At 45.9% G+C, this 19,788-nt stretch overlaps 1 protein-coding gene across 1 annotated transcript in view; it reads right to left on the bottom strand.

Annotated features, from left to right (window-relative positions):
* Window positions 1–969: 969 nt before the first annotated feature.
* The window catches only part of CACNB3 (calcium voltage-gated channel auxiliary subunit beta 3), a 35,034-nt gene continuing 16,215 nt past the window's right edge, over window positions 970–19,788 (bottom strand). Inside the window, exons 3-13 of the mRNA XM_066613357.1 lie at window positions 17,682–17,804; window positions 17,389–17,504; window positions 16,807–16,859; window positions 15,788–15,807; window positions 15,144–15,224; window positions 14,972–15,030; window positions 14,736–14,845; window positions 7,803–7,954; window positions 6,952–7,047; window positions 5,415–5,573; window positions 970–4,098 (exon numbers count right to left, since the gene is read on the bottom strand). Of these exons, the coding sequence (XP_066469454.1) occupies window positions 3,784–4,098; window positions 5,415–5,573; window positions 6,952–7,047; window positions 7,803–7,954; window positions 14,736–14,845; window positions 14,972–15,030; window positions 15,144–15,224; window positions 15,788–15,807; window positions 16,807–16,859; window positions 17,389–17,504; window positions 17,682–17,804 (1,284 nt within the window). The 3' untranslated portion in view covers window positions 970–3,783. The remainder of the gene's footprint in view (window positions 4,099–5,414; window positions 5,574–6,951; window positions 7,048–7,802; window positions 7,955–14,735; window positions 14,846–14,971; window positions 15,031–15,143; window positions 15,225–15,787; window positions 15,808–16,806; window positions 16,860–17,388; window positions 17,505–17,681; window positions 17,805–19,788) is intronic.

The following is a 19,788-nucleotide window of genomic DNA, read 5'->3' as shown; positions in this document are numbered from 1 at the left end:
TTGTGGCCCCCACGCCTTTGGTTAAGTTGCAGCTTGCCATGTGCTTCGGAGCATCAACTGCCAGGGGAGGGGGTCTACTTCCTCAGCATTCCCTCTACAAGGCAGAATCATGAAAAGATTACGAAATTGGAAGCCCATAGTCAATTCACATGTTAAGAAAGAATGTGTGAATTCCCTCCCCCACCTCTCATGTCACAGGTTACTTTTACAATTGGGTGAATTGGGAACTCATAATTGCACCCAATCCTGTGCTCTGTGGATGGTATTTTGGAGTGTTTCTCATCAGGAAAGTTGCTACTGTTGAGCATGGAGACTCCCCCCCCCATCGCACCAACTTGTACTGGGCATATACCACTGAAACTATTGTGGATTCCTGTAAGGAATCTGTAGTTTGGTGAGGTACTGAAGACTGCAGTGGGACAATGCAGTTTCCCACTTAATGACAGGGATATGTTCTCTTACCCCTGTTGTTATGCGATTAGGTCGTTAAGTGAACATTCAGCCAAATAGTGCCTCTGATATGTAAACAGACACTCCCTGTCAGACACCAGCTGGCTGCACAGGCTACTGGAGACAGATTGCCTCTTCTTTGCATTATGGGTCTTTTTCATGCGTAAACAGACGCTCTGCTGCAGGTTATGGAAGACTCATTACGAGCCTCATCATGATTGCCTCATTATGAGCCTCTCTGTCGTACTTTGACTACCATTGTTATAGTTAAGCTGAAGGTCGTTAAGCAACTCATGACTGTACATGAGATACATTCAGCCATGGCTGTAACCTCTGCCCCCCCCCCACCATCGCCCTGTACACACATCCTTCTGGAAAAAGCTGCTGGAATTTAAGGGCCAGCATGTGGACACCTGCCAAAACAACACCTTGGTTTTCTGCCCTTGGAGTCAAGCAGATCAAAGATGTATAGCCAAATAAAGACAGACAAATCACATCTTATAAACAGCAAACGCTTGTTGTTTCAAACCGCTTACAAGTTGTCAGGGAAATAAGTGCTCTCTACAAAAGAATAGTAACAAAGCTGTTGCATGGCCACCTCAGTGGTGGCCACAGGGACAGAACTCCGAGCTCCCTGCCTCAAAAACCACCGAAGCCAAACGGGAAGAAATTTTTCCCTTGGCTTTGGACAGGCCTGAGCATATAGCAGACACTGTCGAACAACTCCTGATGGTAGTGCGCAATATTTACAGGCTGATTTCTGACAGGTGTACGTGCTTGGGTGGGGGGGGGGAGGACTGCCAGCCACTGCCCAGTGAATTGTTTGCGGTGCCAAGGGAGAAGGGAAGGAAGAGCAACTGGGCATTGGGGGCAGGGGGTTTGTGCATGAGACAGAAAGCAGGTAATGGGGGGTGGCTCAAACCTTATGCTTCCCTCTTCAAGATAGACTCTGAATGAAAGAAGGGGATTACTGCCAAGTAGCAACGCTGTTATGTACCCAGCACCTCTCCCCATCACCGCCGCCACCTCCACCCCCCACCCTGGTGAGCTGGAAATGGAAGATCAAGGCCTCATGCAATTAATAGAGACGTTCAGGGACGTTGGAGAATAAAAAAAGAAAACTTCTTATTGTGTGGCTTTACAAATGTCATGGTCCCAACCAGTTCTCTAACAGAGGAGGAAGGGCTGTGCACTGAAATAAGACCAGAGTCTCTGTGAGCCAGGGAAGAGGGCTGAGAGGCCAACCACAGCTCCACAGAGCTGTGTCTCACCTAGGCTTTTCAAGGGCAAACAGCACATTATACCCTCCCCCAGAACCTTAATTTTAATGCCTTGGCTATTTTAATGCAATTTGGAACTGAGAAGCAGGAAAAAAGAAGAGGGTGCTTAACTTTTCCCCAGTAAACTGCTTTTGCTCAAAATCACCCTCTCCAAGCTGTTCCTCTCCCTGCCCCACCCCCTTGTCACGGATCTGGAATTCCACAGGAGGAAAAGCAATGGGTTGGTGTGTTTTTTACAAAAAAAAACCAGCTTGGAAAAGGGTAAAGCATCATCTTCCCTCCTTCTTTTGCCCCACTCAATACTGAAATCATCCAAGTCTGCTTTTCATTTAAAAGGGAAAAGGTTTCCTTACATATATGTGCTCATCTTCCTGTGAAACAGTGAAGGCCTTCCTCTTCTTGGATACTGAATCACAGGAAGATGTGGAGTGGGTACATAGGAGCATCTCTTTGTACATGGGGGTATCATCTTCATATTTTTACTCACTGTGTACAATGTGGGAGCAATGTCAGGTGAAGGCCATGTAGCCCTCCCATATCAGCCATAGCAGCAGCTGTGAGCTATGAAGTTAAAAACCATAGAGCCATTTGAGAAGTAAACCTTAAAGAGGCAATGGTCTATGGAGGACTCTCTTGGCAAAGTGTGTGCACTGTTTCCTAAGGTGTACAGCCAAACTCTGCACAGCGTGGAGCTTGAGCACACGGAAGTTCAGCAATATGTGATTACATCATCGCCCAACATCTGGAGGCGCCATTGTGATACAGGGAAAACTGAGTGTGTGTGCGTGCGGGTAAATGCTCAGACATGTCACAGACAAGTGAGGAGTAGGTAACTTACTGCCACTTGGATTCCCCCCCCCATCTCAGGTGCATGTTGAGCGATCACTGTGTCTCAGTTCATACAAACAGCAATGAAGGCAGAAGAGCCATTCCACACTGAACCACAAAGAGAGAAATCACATGGCTAAATATTCCTCTATGCAAAAATCACTTCCTGCATCTGGAAAACTAGATATCTGTGAGGAATAGTCTAGCTTTTTCCTTGAGAGACTAGTCTTCTCTGAACAAGAAACTTCCTCCCTCAATGAAAACAAGTTGTAATTTTCAATTATGTCATCCAGTTGCAAGTAGGATAGAAGTGGCCAGTCTAGGGCCACTTTCACTGTCTCAACTGCTGCTTGTGTGATGAACTCAAGGAATTCCAGGAGACCATGTGCCATCAGCTTCCCTGCTTATCTGCAATGCATCTGAGCACTTGCACCACAATGCTCCTGTGCAGTGACTCCACCAACTGTGGTGAGTCATCTGACTCTACAGCACTAGCAATTCATACCTGTTCCCATAGCTGACACTCTTGTACCTTCATTGCACACACTATGCTGAACCCATGAATGTGGTACTTGGGGACAATATGGAATTCCAGAAAAACTGCACCATCTAATTTCTGAATTGGCCTGTAGCAAAGCATGGGCTGATGCCAGGTCCCCTGGCAAGGCAGAACCTGGCATTCTGGTTCTTCCATTTGTAACATGATACTTAACCCATTAGAAAAACAGAGGCCAATGTTCCTGACTGGCAAGCCTCCTTTGTCCTAACCCTGCTCTCTTGGAGTAAGAAAACAAGAATACCACAGCTCCCAGGTCCTGCTCTCTCTCTCACATTGCCTTTCTTCTAGAAATGCATGTACCCAACATAAATGCTGCTGCTGTCTCCTCATCCTCCTCTTCACCCTCCCAGAGAATGGAATTGGGATGAGAAGCTGCCAATGGAATATACCCTGCAAGGACATTATCATGACCCTCATAACCCAAAGTAAAGGTGGGCAAGAGAGTTCACCCAACCTGTATATAGGAGTCAGGCAGCTGTGGCTGTGTCTGGGGTTCCATAGATAGCACCTGTATACTAGGATGGGACCTGTATACTGTGGGGCTCAGCTAGGAAGAGAAAGAGAGGAAGGCTTCGATACCAGGCAAGGTGGACCAATTGACTCAGTCCGGAAGGTGGCAGCGGCCCTGCCCGAGTCCCTGGTTGCCTGGTCCAGGGGTGGGAGGTCTCAGTAACTGTCCTTGGCCCAGGGCCGGTTGCGCTGCCAGTTCCTCTCATTGTGGTTGTGCTCAGAGTCGCGCTCCAGAAGGCGGTCTTGCGAGTCATGGCCATTGGTGCTGTGGAGGCCGCTGTTGTGGTTGCGATGAGGCTGGTACAGGTCAGTGTAGGCATCCGAATATTCATCCTCCAAGTGCCGGGAGCTGCGCTGAGATGATGCCGTCCAAGTCTTGCGGGAGGCGTCACTCGCTTCGTCTGACTGCATCAAGCTGTCATGCTCCACCGGGGAGCGCTCATTGCCACGCTCTCCAAGTGCGGTCTGATTCTGAGGAAGAAAACAAAGAGCAGAAGACAAGAAGATCCAAGTAACATGGCGTCCTCTGATGTGGGGCATGCAGGATGACTAGATAAAATGAAAGATAGCCTATACCTTTAACCAGTCCAGAAGAGGGAATTTTGGCAGGTGCAGCTCAACAGAGAAGGGTTTAAAAAGCTGTACCTGCCAAAATTCCGTCTTCTGGACAATGGTTAAAGGTATAGGCACTCTGTCCTCCAGAGTATCTGTCACTCTGGGGGGATGCCACATCTGGGCAATAACCAAATCTACTTCTTGCTTAGCCATTCAGCTGCAGGATTATATCCTAGGACCCCAATCCAATTAAAGTTAATCATGCTTAAGTCCCATTGAAGTAACTAATCGATTGTTGATCAATGATTTCAGTGAGGCTTAATTATGATCAATTTTAGTTAGATAGGGGCCCAAAGACTTACTCTTCCACTTTTAAAAACAAGAATCAAATTCCTCCACTGGAATACATTGCAGTGGTTGGGAGAAAATAGTACAAATTTGTAGGTTTCCCCCATTTAGTCTAATAATTTAAAACTGGGTTTATGAGGCTGATGATTTGGATGATAAAGGGAAGGGGCAGGCATATTACACTGAAAGCATTAAAGGGGCAGCTGAAATGAAAGCTGGTTGTACAGGGATCTGGGAGCAGCACAGCCATTAAGCTGGTTGAACTCCATGCCTCAGGAGACAGGCTGGGGAAGGTGGAAAGTTGGCAGGAGATGCCGTGTACCCCACGACTCTTGGCTGCCACCTGGCTGTCCCACCCTTTTTCTGCAGGGGCAGAGTGAGCATGAGAGGAGGATGGGGAAGGCTTACCTGCCCCTGCTCCATCTCCATTGCTACTTCTTAAAAAATGGCCAGAAGAGAGAATGCTGGGAGGTTCCATTCCCAGGAATCTCCTGGTCAAGCCACTTTACAAAAGCGGTGGGGGCTGGAGCAGGAGCACAAAGATGGAAAGGTGCAATACTGGTGGGGAGGGCCGGTGGTGGTGCACCTGCACTACCAAGGGGGACAGAAAACTTTGAGGTGGATTTGGGTTTCACCCTCTTAGAAGGCACTATTAAGGGTGGGAAGTACAGGCCACTGCAGAACCCCCCAAGAGACTGAGCAGAAAAAAAAAGAGTACAGGAGGACAGTGAGGTTTCAAAGGCAGTTCCAGATGCAGGCAACAGATCACATGGAAAGACTGCAGCCTTACTACAATCCACTTGTGGGCTTCTCAGAAACATCTGGCATTTTGGAAACAGGATGCTGGGCCCGACCCATCCAGGTCCTTCTTATGTATTTGGTACCTGCAGGCCTGAAATGGCAGTAGACGGTGCCATGATGTTCTGGCTGCCCAGTGTGTGAGAGGGGTGGTGTGTTGCTCGCCAGTACACCTCCAGATACTCAGCCAGGTGCTCACAGGCATCCTCCAGTTGGTTCTCATCCAGGATCACATCAAAGAGTTCCTTAGGGGAGGGAGAGGGAGCCATCAACAGCAGTGAGAAGGAGGAGAAAAGGATTCGATTTTCAGCAAGAGGACAGTGACAAATCCACCTGCACTGAGTGGTGAATTCACCAAAGGCATAGGAAAGGGAGGAAGAGGAGGAGGGAGACTGGAATCCTGGATTACGTCATCAGCTAACAGGGACCAGAATGAAGGGGATGTGTCTGTGGGTTGGCAGTTTCAGACTTAGCCAGCCCCTGAGCCGATCTGCAACAAGATTATATTTGGATTATAAGTCTAAATACCTATAAATATCTCCACCTAATATAGTGTAGCATTTTATTATTACTTAAATGTTTTAAATAATTTTACGTTTAAATCATTCTAAATATTGTATTTAAATTAAAACGGGTATATAACAATTATTAATTGATTAATAATTTAAAAAAACAACAATAATGAGGTTTTATAAAATAAATTTAAATTTGTTATTATTATATTTATGGTGTGAGCACGTGAACGGACTGAAAATGCATAGTATAAACGTAAGAAGGAAATAGGCTGGTGTCAGTAGTGAAAGTGAGCCGATATGGTTAGTTACAAGGTAATAGTACAGTAGTTCCCAAACTGGGTGCCAAGGCAAACTCCCAGGGGCACTACAGAATGCCCCCAACTGCCCCCAACTTTCCAGCTTTCCAGCTTCTTTTCCAGCTCTCCCAGGTGCTGCCATTTTGGATCCTGGAAGATTCAAGATGGCAGCATCCAAGAGAGCCAGGTAAGAAGAGGCTGCCCCCCAAAAAAGGGTGCCATGACCATGGTAAGTTTGGTTACCACTGTATTAGCATATAATGTAATAATGGTACGCAAGTACCTCTTTAAACAGGAAATTTTAAACATTTCCAAAAATGGAGAGCAGGAGGGAATTGTGGTTTCAATGCATTTGTTGAAGGAGATGGTGCGGGTGGTGCTTACTTTGTCAAAGGAGGTGATGAGGATAGTTCCACTTGTACCCCTGCCATTCATCTTGTAACAAAGCCCCTTTCCTTAATTCTAGGTGTGCAAAGACAAGTCACTGTTGTTCAGCGGTAAGGGAAAAGACAGTCTGTACATGCTGAAAGGTACTCTAATTAAATAATATTACATCATATATCAATTTTATTACTAGTTTCCTTAGATAGGAGGAAATGGGACCCGCAAAGCTATCTTACCTTCTCATGACCTGGAACTACTGAAGGTGTTAGAAGGAGATGCTGGCCAAAAAGAGGGCATCAAGAATGGGGGGGGGTAAGTCTGTAGTTAGAGGAGGCAATTGGAGAGTCTGATAGAGCAAGGCTTGACAACTCAGTGGCAGGGGATGGTAGGAGCACAGTGTAAGGGATTAACCCCTCTCTGAAACTTACTGGAGGACACTGCACAAGCTTGTCAGCTGCCATCATCTGGACATTGAGATGCTTCACCTGTGACTTCCCTCTGGATTTGATAAGCCGCTGCAGCACCTTCCACAGAAAAAAGGACACAGAATCACAGACTTGGAAAGCACCCAGTGGTCCATGTAGTCCCAGGCACAGTCTGAAGGAATACATGAGAGCAACCTTAGTGAAGGTAAGCAGATCTGGGTCTGGTCAGTACCTGGATGAGGAAACTCCCTGTATGTTTCTTTGAATTTTGTGGAAGAAAAGCAGAATATAAATGATATAAATAAATCAGCAAACAGAGCTAAGTAGCATATTAGCCAAGAGACTGAACTGTGACTGAGGAAGTCTCTGATTCAAACCTAACCTGGGCTGGGAAGTCTTGAGGCAACTTTAGGCAAGTCATGGCTCTGTCAGCTTTAGCTTCTTCAATCCTACAAATTAGGAAGCCACAGACCCTCCTCAGAGTGAAACTAGACAATACTTGGCACATGCATGTTGGACTTTTTCAAACATAAATAGCACATACCAAAGACCAAATCTAGAGTGGTGCCACAATGGGCGGAGAGAGGCTTTAACTCTTTCGGGGGGGGGGGGCTTTAATGCTTAAAAAATACATTTTTAAATGATGTCAATGGCCCTATGATATGAAAATTTTCTTTAATGTCACCAAGGCTCTCCAGGAGGTAGATCCCAGCTGAAAGGAACCCATCCCACAGCACAACAGTAGGGGGCAGTAGAAAAAACATGTACACTACAAAACAGAATCTGTAAAGGCACTAAAACTGGTTAATGATATGAAGGACATGAGGGGAATACTCCTCTTGCCCCCTGCTCACCTTTGGGGAAGAGACCTTGACATAGACAATGATGGGGGCCAGCGAGGTTTTGGCCAGCTGTGCTGGGTGATTGATGGTGTCAGCATCCAACACAACCAACTGGAGTGACTTGGCCAGTTCGAAAATCCGCTCAATCTCACTCTGAACTTCAGCTGTGAAGGAAACAGAACACCTGAACTGGACGCCCCTCTACGAGGCAGCAGTCCAACCCCATCCCATTCACAGACCTGCCTTCCAACCATCTCCTAGCTCTGCTCCTTACCACCTCTCAAATAGAAGCTTTATGGCTTCCACTTCAAGACAACATATGTGAAACATCTAAAAGCACCATAAAGATGCAAAGAGCTGCTGTTTTTTTATCCTTATTTTGTCCATGTTTTCCTCTGGTCCAATAAAGGTCGGGCAGACCTTTGAAACAATACAAAAAACCCCCAATCCTGTTGACCAGGCATAAAAGTGAGATGAGTGGATGCACTGCCAAAGAACCACCCCTCTTTCAAAGGGACTTGAAAGAACTTTGAGGGCAACTTGTCCCTCCAGACGGCCACGGTGCCAGAGGATTGGAGGATAGCAAATGTCATACCAATCTTTAAAAAGGGAAAGAGGGGGCACCTGGGAAACTATAGGTTGGTCAGCCTAACATCTATACCAGGTAAGATGGTGGAATGCCTCTTCAAAGATAGAATCTCAAAACACATAGATGAACAGGCCCTGCTGAGGGAGAATCAGCCTGGCTTCTGTAAGGTAAGGTAAGGTAAGTCTTGCCTCACAAACCTTATAGAATTCTTTGAAAAGGTCAACAGGCATGTGGATGTGGGAGAACCCGTAGACATTATATATCTGGACTTTCAGAAAGCGTTCAACACGGCCCCTCACCAAAGGCTACTGAAAAAACTCCACAGTCAGGGAATTAGAAGACAGGTCCTCTCAAGGATTGAGACCTGGTTGAGGACCAGGAAACAGAGAGCGGGTGTCAATGGGCAATTTTCACAATGGAGAGAAGTGAAAAGTGGTGTGCCCCAAGGATCTGTCCTGGGACTGGTGTGTGTGTGTGTGTGTGTGTGGAGTTAACACTCAGTGAAGTAGCAGGGAACCTTGGAGGGCTCCGGGGGGAACTGCTAAATAGATGTGTTTTCCAAGGACCTCAACAATGAGGTACTCTTCGTTGCCAAGAAGAAGGAAGGAAGACTGAGAGCTTGAATGGGGCAGTCTCTTGAGACGGTGGTTTCAGAGATATCTTCCCCAATTGCCCTGTGCTGAATCACATCGTATCCCGGACGCCATCTTCGGAGACGATTTGGACAGCTGAGAACTCCCCCCCCCCACAACCTAGATAAAACATGAAAGCGAACAAAGCCTTTAACTGTGAATAATCAGTTCATTAAAAGGCTATAAAAAGAATTGCAATCAAGAGGTTGGAAGGAGGGAAAGACAACTTTAAGATTATTTACGTTGGCTTGCAGCCACCCAAAGGGGAAAAAGAGCGAATGTGGATTTAAAGAAGCCCCTGCTGGAGCAGTTTTTTTTTTTTTTTTTTTTTTTGTAACAAGGATGATTGGAAGAAAAGTAATTAAGAGAAGATAAAGGATCACCCTGTTGGAATAGTATGCATGGAAAAGAAATTAACAATTAATCTTTAAAGGATGGAACAACTTCCACTTTCGTTTTGCCGAAAAAGGCTTGACTCAGGCCTGAACAATTAAAGGTATACTAACTTAATTTGACAGAGTTATTAATTTGAATTGGATTACTGACCCACCCCTTTTGGACATAAAAACTTAAAGATTATCTTTGACAAGAAGGGATGCAAGACAATAAGAATTGGATTCCCACTCTAACTGTGGGAATGTTTGGACACTGATATTGACTTTAAGTGGATTATTGACTTTTTCCTTTTAGATATAAAATTTGGGAATTAGCCTTACAAGACGGTGAAGCAAGATAATGAGAGTTAAGAAGAAGGAGTGGAAGGAGCAGTGGGAGGAGCAAGAAGGAAAATATTAACAAGACAGAGAACAAAGAAAATACTAAGACAGGAAGGGAAAATGGCTGAATAACAAGTGGAAATTTTTTTGTAGATATTAATGGATTGAATTCTCCTCAAAAGTTAGGAGTATTCCATTAATTATGTCAAATCAAAGCAGATGTAAATGAAAACAAAGTTGGAACACAAATATTAAGATAATTAAAGTGGTATTAAGATAATTAAAGCAGTATCTTCTAAAGAGAATTTATATAAATTGTTTTATAGATATTTATTTCCAGAGGAAGTAGTAAAAATGTACCCTGGGTCATCAAATATTTGTTAGATATGCAAAGAGAATGATGGAATTCTTTATTATATGTGATGGATATGTGGAAAGTAAAGAAATATTGGAAAATGATATATATTGTTACAAGAGATATTGAATTGTGTAGTACCATTCAAACCGGAAATATTCCTTTTAAGTGTGATATCGTAAATTGAAGATCAATATAAGAAACAATTTATTGTACATATCAGTATAGCAGCAAGAATATTGTATGTGCAAAATTTGAAGCTTTTATGACTGGATAAATAATTTTAGATAAACAATAGTGATTGTTTAGTTAAATCATTAATTAGTAAATTGACAAATATGATAATTTTTGTATCAATGACTATTTTTTTTCAGTCATTGTTGATTTCTTTTTGGATTAAGACATGTCGTAATCTATGGCCAATATCCTCATGTGTAACCTATGTAGTCCCAGCCCTAAGTTTAACCCATTCTCCTTACCTGTATCTGTAATAAATAAATAAACTTTGCACCAAAAAAAAAAGACCCGTAGACAGGGGTGAGCAGTGAGGTGGCAAAGTTTGCAGACAAGACCAAACTTTTCTGGGTGGTGAAGACCAGGCATGATTGTGGAGCTCCAGAAGGATCTCTCCAAACTGGCAGAATGGGCAGCAAAATGGCAGATGCGTTTCAATGTAAGTAAGTGTAAAGTCATGCACATTGGGGCAAAAAAAATCAAAACTTCATATATAGGCTAATGAGTTCTGAGCTGTGACAGATCAGGAGAGAGATCTTGGGGTGGTGGTGGACAGGTCGATGAAAGTGTCGACCCAATGTGTGGCGGCAGCAAAGAAGGCCAATTCTATGCTTGGGATCATTAGAAAAGGTATTGAGAACAAAACAGCTAATATTATAATATTGTACAAATCGATGGTAAGGCCACACCTGGAGTATTGTGTCCAGTTCTAGTCGCCACAACTCAAAAAGATCATAGTGGAAATGGAAAAGGCGCAAAAGAGAGCAACTAAGATGATTACTGGGCTGGGGCACCTTCCTTAAAGGTAAAAAGACCTTCCTTAAAGGTGTAAAGAGAGTGCTCTTTACACTCTCACATAACACCAGAACCAGGGGACATCCACTAAAATTGAGTGTTGGGAGGGTTAGGACAGACAAAAGAAAATATTTCTTTACTCAGTGTGTGGTCGGTCTGTGGAAATCCTTGTCGCAGGATGTGGTGACAGCATCTGGCCTGGATGCCTTTAAAAGGGGATTGGACAAGTTTCTGGAGGAAAAATCCATTACGGGTTACAAGCCATGATGTGTATGTGCAACCTCCTGATTTTAGAAATGGGCTATGTCAGAATGCCAGACGCAAGGGAGGGCACCAGGATGAGGTCTCGTTATCTGGTGTGCTCCCTGGGGCATTTGGTGGGCCGCTGTACAGGAAGCTGGACTAGATGGGCCTATGGCCTGATCCAGTGGGGCTGTTCTTATGACTTCAAAAGAACCATCATTCATCTTCAGCCTTAGTGGAAAATTATGGGCCTTCACTGTGCATGTGGGAGATGTGCAGGAAGCACTTCCAAAATGCTGTAAGCTGCCCTGCTGGGGTGTAAAATGCTTGCACATAACACTTTACATCAGACATTGCAGAAGGACAGACTCAAGATGGTAGGTACATTCAAGGAGACTGGCAAGGCTGCTGATCAAGATCTTGAGTTTACATAATCTGTTTTTACAGCACAATGTCAGAGCAAGGTGAAAACAAAAACAAGAAGAACCTCTCCAGTTCTTCCAAGCATTCTAATTCTTACAGATGTGCTTCTCACAGGGCTACACAGAAATATAGCCTCATGATGTGCTTCAGTTCCATCTGGGGTCTGTGCAAGAACATTCCCACAGATGCAACTTCGCAAATATCACAAAGTGACAAAACCCGTCATTCTTCACTTGTTCATTTCATGTGAAATGGTGCATTGATAAGAATGCACAGCCATGGGAGAATCACAAGAACTTTTCATGCCATGGTAACATTGGCCAGTAAAAATGGTTAGTGAAGTTACCTATGTCGTGGTGGGCTCCAGGTCTTAGAATGACAGCAACCTCTTAGAGAGTGCATATCTGTCAGGTTACTACATCCTAACATTAAATATGTTGCAATCCCATGCTTGGAGTTCTACAACTTATTTTTTCTCCAAAAGTGACCATGGGAGGCCCCAATTTCAAAAGTGGCCTCAGTGGGGGGGGGGGGGCTATCCTTTCCCCTGCACCATTTCCTGCTGAAAATCCACACACATTCCAATCCTTGAGATGCTATTTGTCCCCAAAGGTGTTAATTGCTCACATAGCACCTTTGGAGGCAAACCATAACTTCAGGGGAAGGATTTTCAGTGAGAAAACACTGAACATCATGAGGAGTTAAACTCCTCACCCCCTCCACACTGCAATGCCAATACACTGCAGTGCCAATCTGGAACACTGCTCCCCATCACTGCTACTGGTGGGGAAAAAAAAGTTGGACTTCTGAAGTATGAGAGTCAACAACATATTTAATGACATATCTAGTTTGACTCTGAAAGCTAGGCAGATTATCCATGTCAGAAAAGCAAAAGCATATCGGAAAGACAGGAAGCAAGCTGTTAAGAGCATCAGATTCTGGAAGAGAGGTCTCTTGATTCTGACATTCATGTGTGGACTCCTGCTCATTCATCTGTTCATACTTGAAGAAGTCAGGTCTCCAATGGAGCCCACTGACCTCTGGTATTCTAAACTGCAGAAAGAAATTACACCCCCCCCCCCCATATTCAGCGCCAGCCTCTGCAGACCAAGTACTGAACACAGGGCATGGCCTGGAAGCACATTGATATGGAGATCTGCCAATTCTAGATCAAATGGATACAAACTGCAAGAGAGGAGATTCTGGTTGGAAACCAGGAAGAAATTCTTGATGCAGTTTGGCTCTGGAACAGATTGTGAAGTGAGGTGGTGGATTCTCCCTTACTGGAGATCTTCAAGCAGAGGCTCAACAGGGCCCCTGCTGGAAATTCACTAGGAAGATTTCCTGCTGCAGGCAGACGGTTGGACTAGAATACCATGTGGGTTCCTTCCAACTCTATGATTCTAAGTTGGTGCTCCCATTTTCCTCCACTACAGGTGCACTGTACAGACTATCATGCCTAAACAGGGCTCTTCTCTAGCCTTCTCTCTGACACATCACCTTTGATGCGCCAGTCCAATTAGGCTGTTGGTGCTTGTTTTTCTTTCATATGCAGAATTCCAACATTCAGTCCCCACTTGCAATCTGAAATGGTACAGTTCAGCAAGAGCTGCATCATGTGATTCTGTTGACAGTGTAACTTGAATCTTACATGTTGTCACACCCCTCTCCTCTGCAGCTCAACTATGCAAAAGAAAGTAGGGACAAGGACAGGAAGCAACCAAGGGAGGGACCTTCAGGTTGTAAAGGGACTTTCTGAATCTATGGTAGTTCCAGCTGGAAATAAACATCAGGATAAAGCATTCTTCTGCATGCTAGGAGCCTGAACTACAGAAGCACGCAGAGCCCGTGTAGGGTTGCCATTTGTTCACCAGTTTTAGGGATTTGAGGAGCTCTGTCCAAAATAAGCAGAAAAGTTTTTATAGACAGAGAGTGTCCCACATTTTCTGGGAGGGAGAATCATGATTCCAAACAAATTTCATCGCTGCCACCAGTTTCAACTACATGCAGAGGCAATAAAAAAATCACTCACATGTGGCATTTCTAAAAATACTAATAAGTGTTGATTTGTCAAATTATAATGCTTAAATAATGATGCTATCCTGTCAATACACATAACCGCCCTAAAAATTGCATTTTATATGGATGTTAATAAGGGGCTATAGCAGTGGTTCCCAAACTTTTTCAACTGGCGACTCCCTGACACCACAGCTCCCCATTAGTGCAACAATCCTATCCACTCTATAGGGCATCAGGTTTTTCACAAGGATGCCACAGCTCCCGACTAGTTTCCACAGCTCCTTGGGGAACCAAGGCTCACAGTTTGGAAACAACCGGGCTATAATCAACTAGAGACAATAGGGCTGAACTACATGTGACATTTAAAGCAGGGGTGCCTGAGGATCAGGGCCACAGTGGAGTGTAGGAGGTTTTCACTCAATCCCCTGACAAGGTCCTAATTCACAGGGGATTCTAACCCTGTTGCTGTTGACTAAAGAAAAACTAAGGTTGCAATCCTACACACAGTTACCTGGGAGTATGTCCCACTGAACAATGGACCTTTCTTCTGACTAGACACGTATAGGATTGTGCTGTAAGCCCACCAGCTATGCTTTAAACATGACATGTAGTTTAGCCATTAGCGACCTGTTTCTCAACTCTATTTAACAAAAAAGAAAAAGACACTGAGCATTATATCCAAAAACCCATTTTGCCTCACTGATGAAGTGAATGGCTGGACTGTCCATTATTTGCCGTTAAAAGATCACAACTCTAAACCTATGATATCCATCTGCAAAATCCTACATGAGCTGCTACTGAGTTGAGTAAGGCAACCTGGAGGTTCTCATCTGTGATGCTGGAGGGGGGAACACACACACAGTATTTCTGTGCAGGACAATCTGCTTGTTCACTTGCCTGCCAGACCTCATCACTGTTCAGGGGCAAAGTAAGACTCACCAATGCTGGAGCGGGTGGTGGAGCGCTCAATGATGGCTCGCTTGCCTGGATTGTTGAGCACTGAGCGCTTAGCCAGTGACAGGTCAGCTGTGACGCGGGTAATGGAAATCCTGCAGGACAGGATGATGGGTAACAGGCATTTGTTGCTCATACTTTTTGGGATAGGTGGGAGTGGACAGGGGGATGCCAATGACAAGGGACATGTGACTCTTCATTTCAGAGAAAGGGTGTCTTACCTGCCATCAAATCTGTGCTTGAGGAAGTCAAAAAGAGCTTTCTGCATCATGTCTGTCACCTGGCAGGAAGAAAAGAGAGTGGCCCCGGGGTCAGATGCCCATGACTGCCACTGCTGACACATTTGGGAATAGGGGTTCTGAGTAGGAACCATTTCCTTCCTGGTCTCCATACCTCATATCCTTTCAGTGAGGGTCCCACCAGCACCACCGGCCGCATGGAGGGCACAACATCATATGGGGGAATGTGCTCTGCCTAGAAAAAGAGAGGGTGTCATGAAATGGCTGCTTGGTAGTCTAAAGAGGAGATTCAGTGGGTGCAAAGGTACAGGGCAGGGGCTTGCTCATTCTCAGCCACTGTCACAGTGTCATAAACCCAAGTGTCATGGCCCTGAGCTGTCACTGTCTCTTTGCTTTGCCTGCAGTATTATACTCCCAAAGCAGGTCACAATCTTCCTGCAGGTGAATGACCCCTCCCCACGATGAGCAATTCTCTCACTCACATAGTCCCTCACTATAGAAGTCCATTTAACAGCTGCTCCACAGCAAGGTGGCTGCATTTCCATCCAGACTCCAGCATCAAAGCATCATGCTGATGTTTGGATAACCTTGGCATTCACCCCAACTCCCCCTTGGGGAACTGGCTGGGCAGAAAAACACTGCAGCCAGGAGTCACCAGTCACCAGGAGGCACCAGAATGAGGTCTCTTGTTATCTGGTGTGCGTCCTGGGGCATTTGGTGGGCCGCTGTGAGATACAGGAAGCTGGACTAGATGGGCCTATGGCCTGATCCAGTGGGGCTGTTCTTATGAGTCCTTACCTGTTTTTGCTTCTGTTTGGCTTGTTGGAAAAGAAAGAAAACATGAGGTGGTCAACAGTCAAGAATAAACAAGTGGGAAAGACTGCAGGAAGGACTGGGAGGACTCTACACTATCAGATCTTCCTTCCTTTGGAGAAGCATCAACCAACGGCTGGATTATAGCTCCTGCTGCTTCCCTAACCTCATTCCCCAAAGTGGATCTGGCATAATGCACCAAAGGCAAAAGGGCACAAGCTGAGGTCTATTTCTGCTTTGGCTGCAGGGACAAATTGGAAATAATAGCATTGGTGGGGGCAACTGAATTCCAGGAGTGTGTTCAGGTACACTCCATGTATTGAAGCCCTAGCCTCTGACTGTGGACATATTTACAGTAGCTCCTCTAGCTTCTAGGGAAGTTTCCACAGGAGCCTTTTCTGCCAGTGTTTACACGGTTCAGTGGCTCCTAGGATCCAGACAATGTTCATTCCAGACTGTGGCTTCCCTGGGCTTTCTCCACTGTTGTAGCACTTTGTCATACTCCTTTTTATTTTTAAGTGTCCGGTGCAGCTGCTGCACAGTCCTTTCTGCTGTGAATTGAGTGGAGTGCAAATATCTGACTTGGTGGGGAGGAGTGGTCAGTGATGTTGCCGGTGAAGTGCGTAAACCTGCTTTTTGGCATGACTTGCCCACAGCCCCCTCCACCAACACCTTGTCCATGCCCAATGATTCAAGTGAAGCGGGCAAGGGCAAAGGCCTGAAGGAGGCAAAATGGGTATGGTTTAAAAAAAATTATAATACACTACTCAAATCAGGAGTAGTGCACATTCGCACCCTTTTGAATTGAAATACCTCTTCTCAGAACAGAAGCAACAGTTTTTCACAGATTTACAGCCATATGCCCTTTCCCACCAGGATGCACAATGAGTACCTCTGAGCACCTACAGTGGGGCATTTCCCCTACACACTGCAGATGCTCAGAGGCACTGTCACAGAAACTGCAACACTCACACACCCTCCCAGAGTTCTGTTTATGCCTTTACCTAGTGATGGGGGAGGCGATCGCCGGTTGCTGATGGCAGGGTTGCCAGATTGCCTAGTTGGGAAAGAAGAGAGAAAGTTAGGCTGCAATCCTAACCACACTTTCCTGAGAGTAAGCCCCATTGAACAAAATAGGGCTTTCTTCTGAGTAGACCTGGTTAGGATTGTGCCCTTAGTGAAACCGTGTGCATGTACATGTGTGCACACATCTTTGTGTGTTCTGGGCAGGACAACAAAGATGGAAGACTTAGCAGCTATCTAAAAAAGATAGCTTTCATAGCAGGTTAAGAGTCAGTGCTATATTGTGCGGGTGGTTTACAGCATGACTTCCCACATTACTTTTCACTGCTGCTAAGCTTAGTATCAATGATTATCATTTATCAATTCTTCAACTTGCATTTAAATGAGAACAGTGTCTTTCAAACATGCTCATTGAATACATGCACATTCCTGCACAGTGGACTGAGTTTAACTGGGACACAGTTGAAGTGGGCACATAGTGTGCTCCCAAAGTTGCAACCAGCCTCCCCTTATCCCTTTCCCTTGCCGATGTGAGCCAAAGTTAAAAACTCGCTGCTTCTCACCTGGCCTTCTGCTCCTGCTTCAGCCGTATGGCCTCCAGCCGCTGTGGGCTGGGAATAAAGGCGATGTCTCCCCCCTCCTTCACTAGCCGCCCGATCCACCAGTCATTGCTATACTTCTGCAAACACAGTACAGAAAACCCTGGAATGCAATGGGCTGACAACAACGCCATTTGGAAGCTTTGTATAAAGTTGGTCAACAAAGGATGGCAATTCCAGAGAAAAGGGCCAGTGCGGAAGCAAGGTTGGCATCTTCTCCTAGCTTCCACCTGTCCTCAGTTCCACCTGTGCCTCACCTCTTTGATGTGCAAAAAGTCTTTGGCTTCAAAGTTGATGGCAGATCCCTGCACAGGGCACTCCTCATCCAATGCACCACAGTAGCTGACATTGGTGCGAACTGCAAACGCAACTGGTTTGTGCTGTAGAGGGGAGAAAGGAACCCAAAAGGGGGTGTCAGAGGCAGGTTAGCTGCAGTTGTTGCCACACATCTCATCCCAAATACGCAGTCGTTATCATGGCTGGCCCCAGTGGCTAGCAAGAGCAGTGGCAAGGCCCGGAGAACAATAGGGGTTACTGAGAAAGCTGGCCAAGGTTTTCAAAGAAAGGCACAACATAGTCTCTATTGCCCCCCTCAAACTTTACAGCCTGCTATTTTCCTCAGCTGAAAGAAACAGATACCAAATTTGCATGTAAGCCTGTAGAATAATGTGGTGTTTTATTAGTGGCTTGGCTTAGATGCATGAGCATCTGCAGAGAGGACTCTAGGTCTGCTCCATCAATAAGTGCATCTCTCCTTCTGCCCCCCCCCAACAGATTAAGGGCCCACAAACAATCCCCTGATAATGAGACCCTCGGGATATTGAGGAAATGAAGATTTATTCAATTTCTCAATCAAAGTTCTCGGTGTATCTTTTATTCTAAAAATAATACAAGACAAACAGCTCAACCCTAACAAAACCAGGATAAGATTCGGGTGCACAGGATCTGCCACCTTCCTCCCCCGTTCTGCCTCCTACCCACTCCCTTCCCCACCCAGAAACTCTCCCATTCTTCCCCCTCCCTGCCCATTCCTCTCCTTGCCAACTACCGGCGTCCCACAATGTCTTATCAGCATGAACACAGGATACCTTTGTGGCAGTAAGCCAGGGCTGCTGCTTGCCATTTGCGGCAGCATCCCCAAAATGGCCACCGGCATCTCACTGTATGTAAAGGCACTGTAAAGGCATGTATTCTGTCATATATGCTTTTACGACATTACAAAGTCCAGTTAGGACTGGGTTCAAAGTTTGACAAAATTAGCAAAGAAATAACTTTGACAAGATTTTCAGCTATCAGGTCAGTGACCGCGACGCTCATCTGGGGTGTAGGACAGCCCAACATCTTGGGCCGATCACATGGCTGGAAGGGGCGGGGTTGGCTGGGCTGATGGACTCAAAAGGAGTTCAGCAGAGGTTCCTCCTTGGGCACTGGTTTAGGGAGGGCAACTAGGGGAAGTGCGAGCAACCCCTATCTCTGGCCCGGAAGTGGCAGGGAGAGCCCCTACCTTGGGCGGCTGGCCCCTCAATCCTGGGGGGGTGGAAGAGCTCTCTGTTTGTGGGCCCTGGGAACCAGGTGGGCTGTGGAACCCAGGATTAGGAGAGGACCCCTGGAACCCTGCAACTAGGAGGTGCCCCAGAAGCTATCAGGCCTGACCCTCAATCCCTGGGGGGAATCCCAGGTAGCCCACCGCAAGGGGATGCCCCAGCTCCTCCCCACAGCAGCAAGAGGGTTCTATAGTTTTACCCCGCAGCCACCTATCCCCCAGACTAGGTCAGCAGAGGGCCCAACTGGCAGCCAAGCCCGCTTGATGGAGCCACCTGAGGGGGAACATCACAACACCCGAGAGTGCAGCAGACCAAGGGCTATCAAGGGGATTCCAGCATCCCTCAGTTTACTTGCTCTGAGACCGTGGCACAACATGTTAAGGACTGTAGATCATGGCCCTTGTGGTGTAACAAGGCCCTGATGAATGTAGAGCGTTGATCAGTTTAAATTGTCTGTACAGACCACTCTCAAGGATTCTTCATCTTCTTCCACATTGGGGTAAGTCAGTTATTGCCCCTGCTAGTCAGGAGGAAGCCCTGCCCCCTGGGTCAGCCCAGGAATGTACATCACAACACCCCACTTCACAACTCTGTCTCTTAGCCATTAGCTAGACCAGGGGTGCTCAATAGGTCGATCACGATCTACCGGTAGATCGCGAGGCAAAATGAGTAGATCGCGGAGCCCTGTCTCTCCAAACTGTTAATATGTCAGTTTCGTCTAGTGACTAGACGAAACTGACATATTTAGCTGACACTAAACTGACACTGAAACTGACACTTTAGCTGCTCTTCAGGCATGCAGCAACGAAACTGACTAGAC

This window comes from Tiliqua scincoides, chromosome 2 (genome assembly GCF_035046505.1).
Source record: "Tiliqua scincoides isolate rTilSci1 chromosome 2, rTilSci1.hap2, whole genome shotgun sequence".
Lineage (NCBI taxonomy): Eukaryota > Metazoa > Chordata > Lepidosauria > Squamata > Scincidae > Tiliqua > Tiliqua scincoides.
Note: the sequence above shows the minus strand (reverse complement) of the source record. Positions and strands in the feature narration are given on the sequence as shown.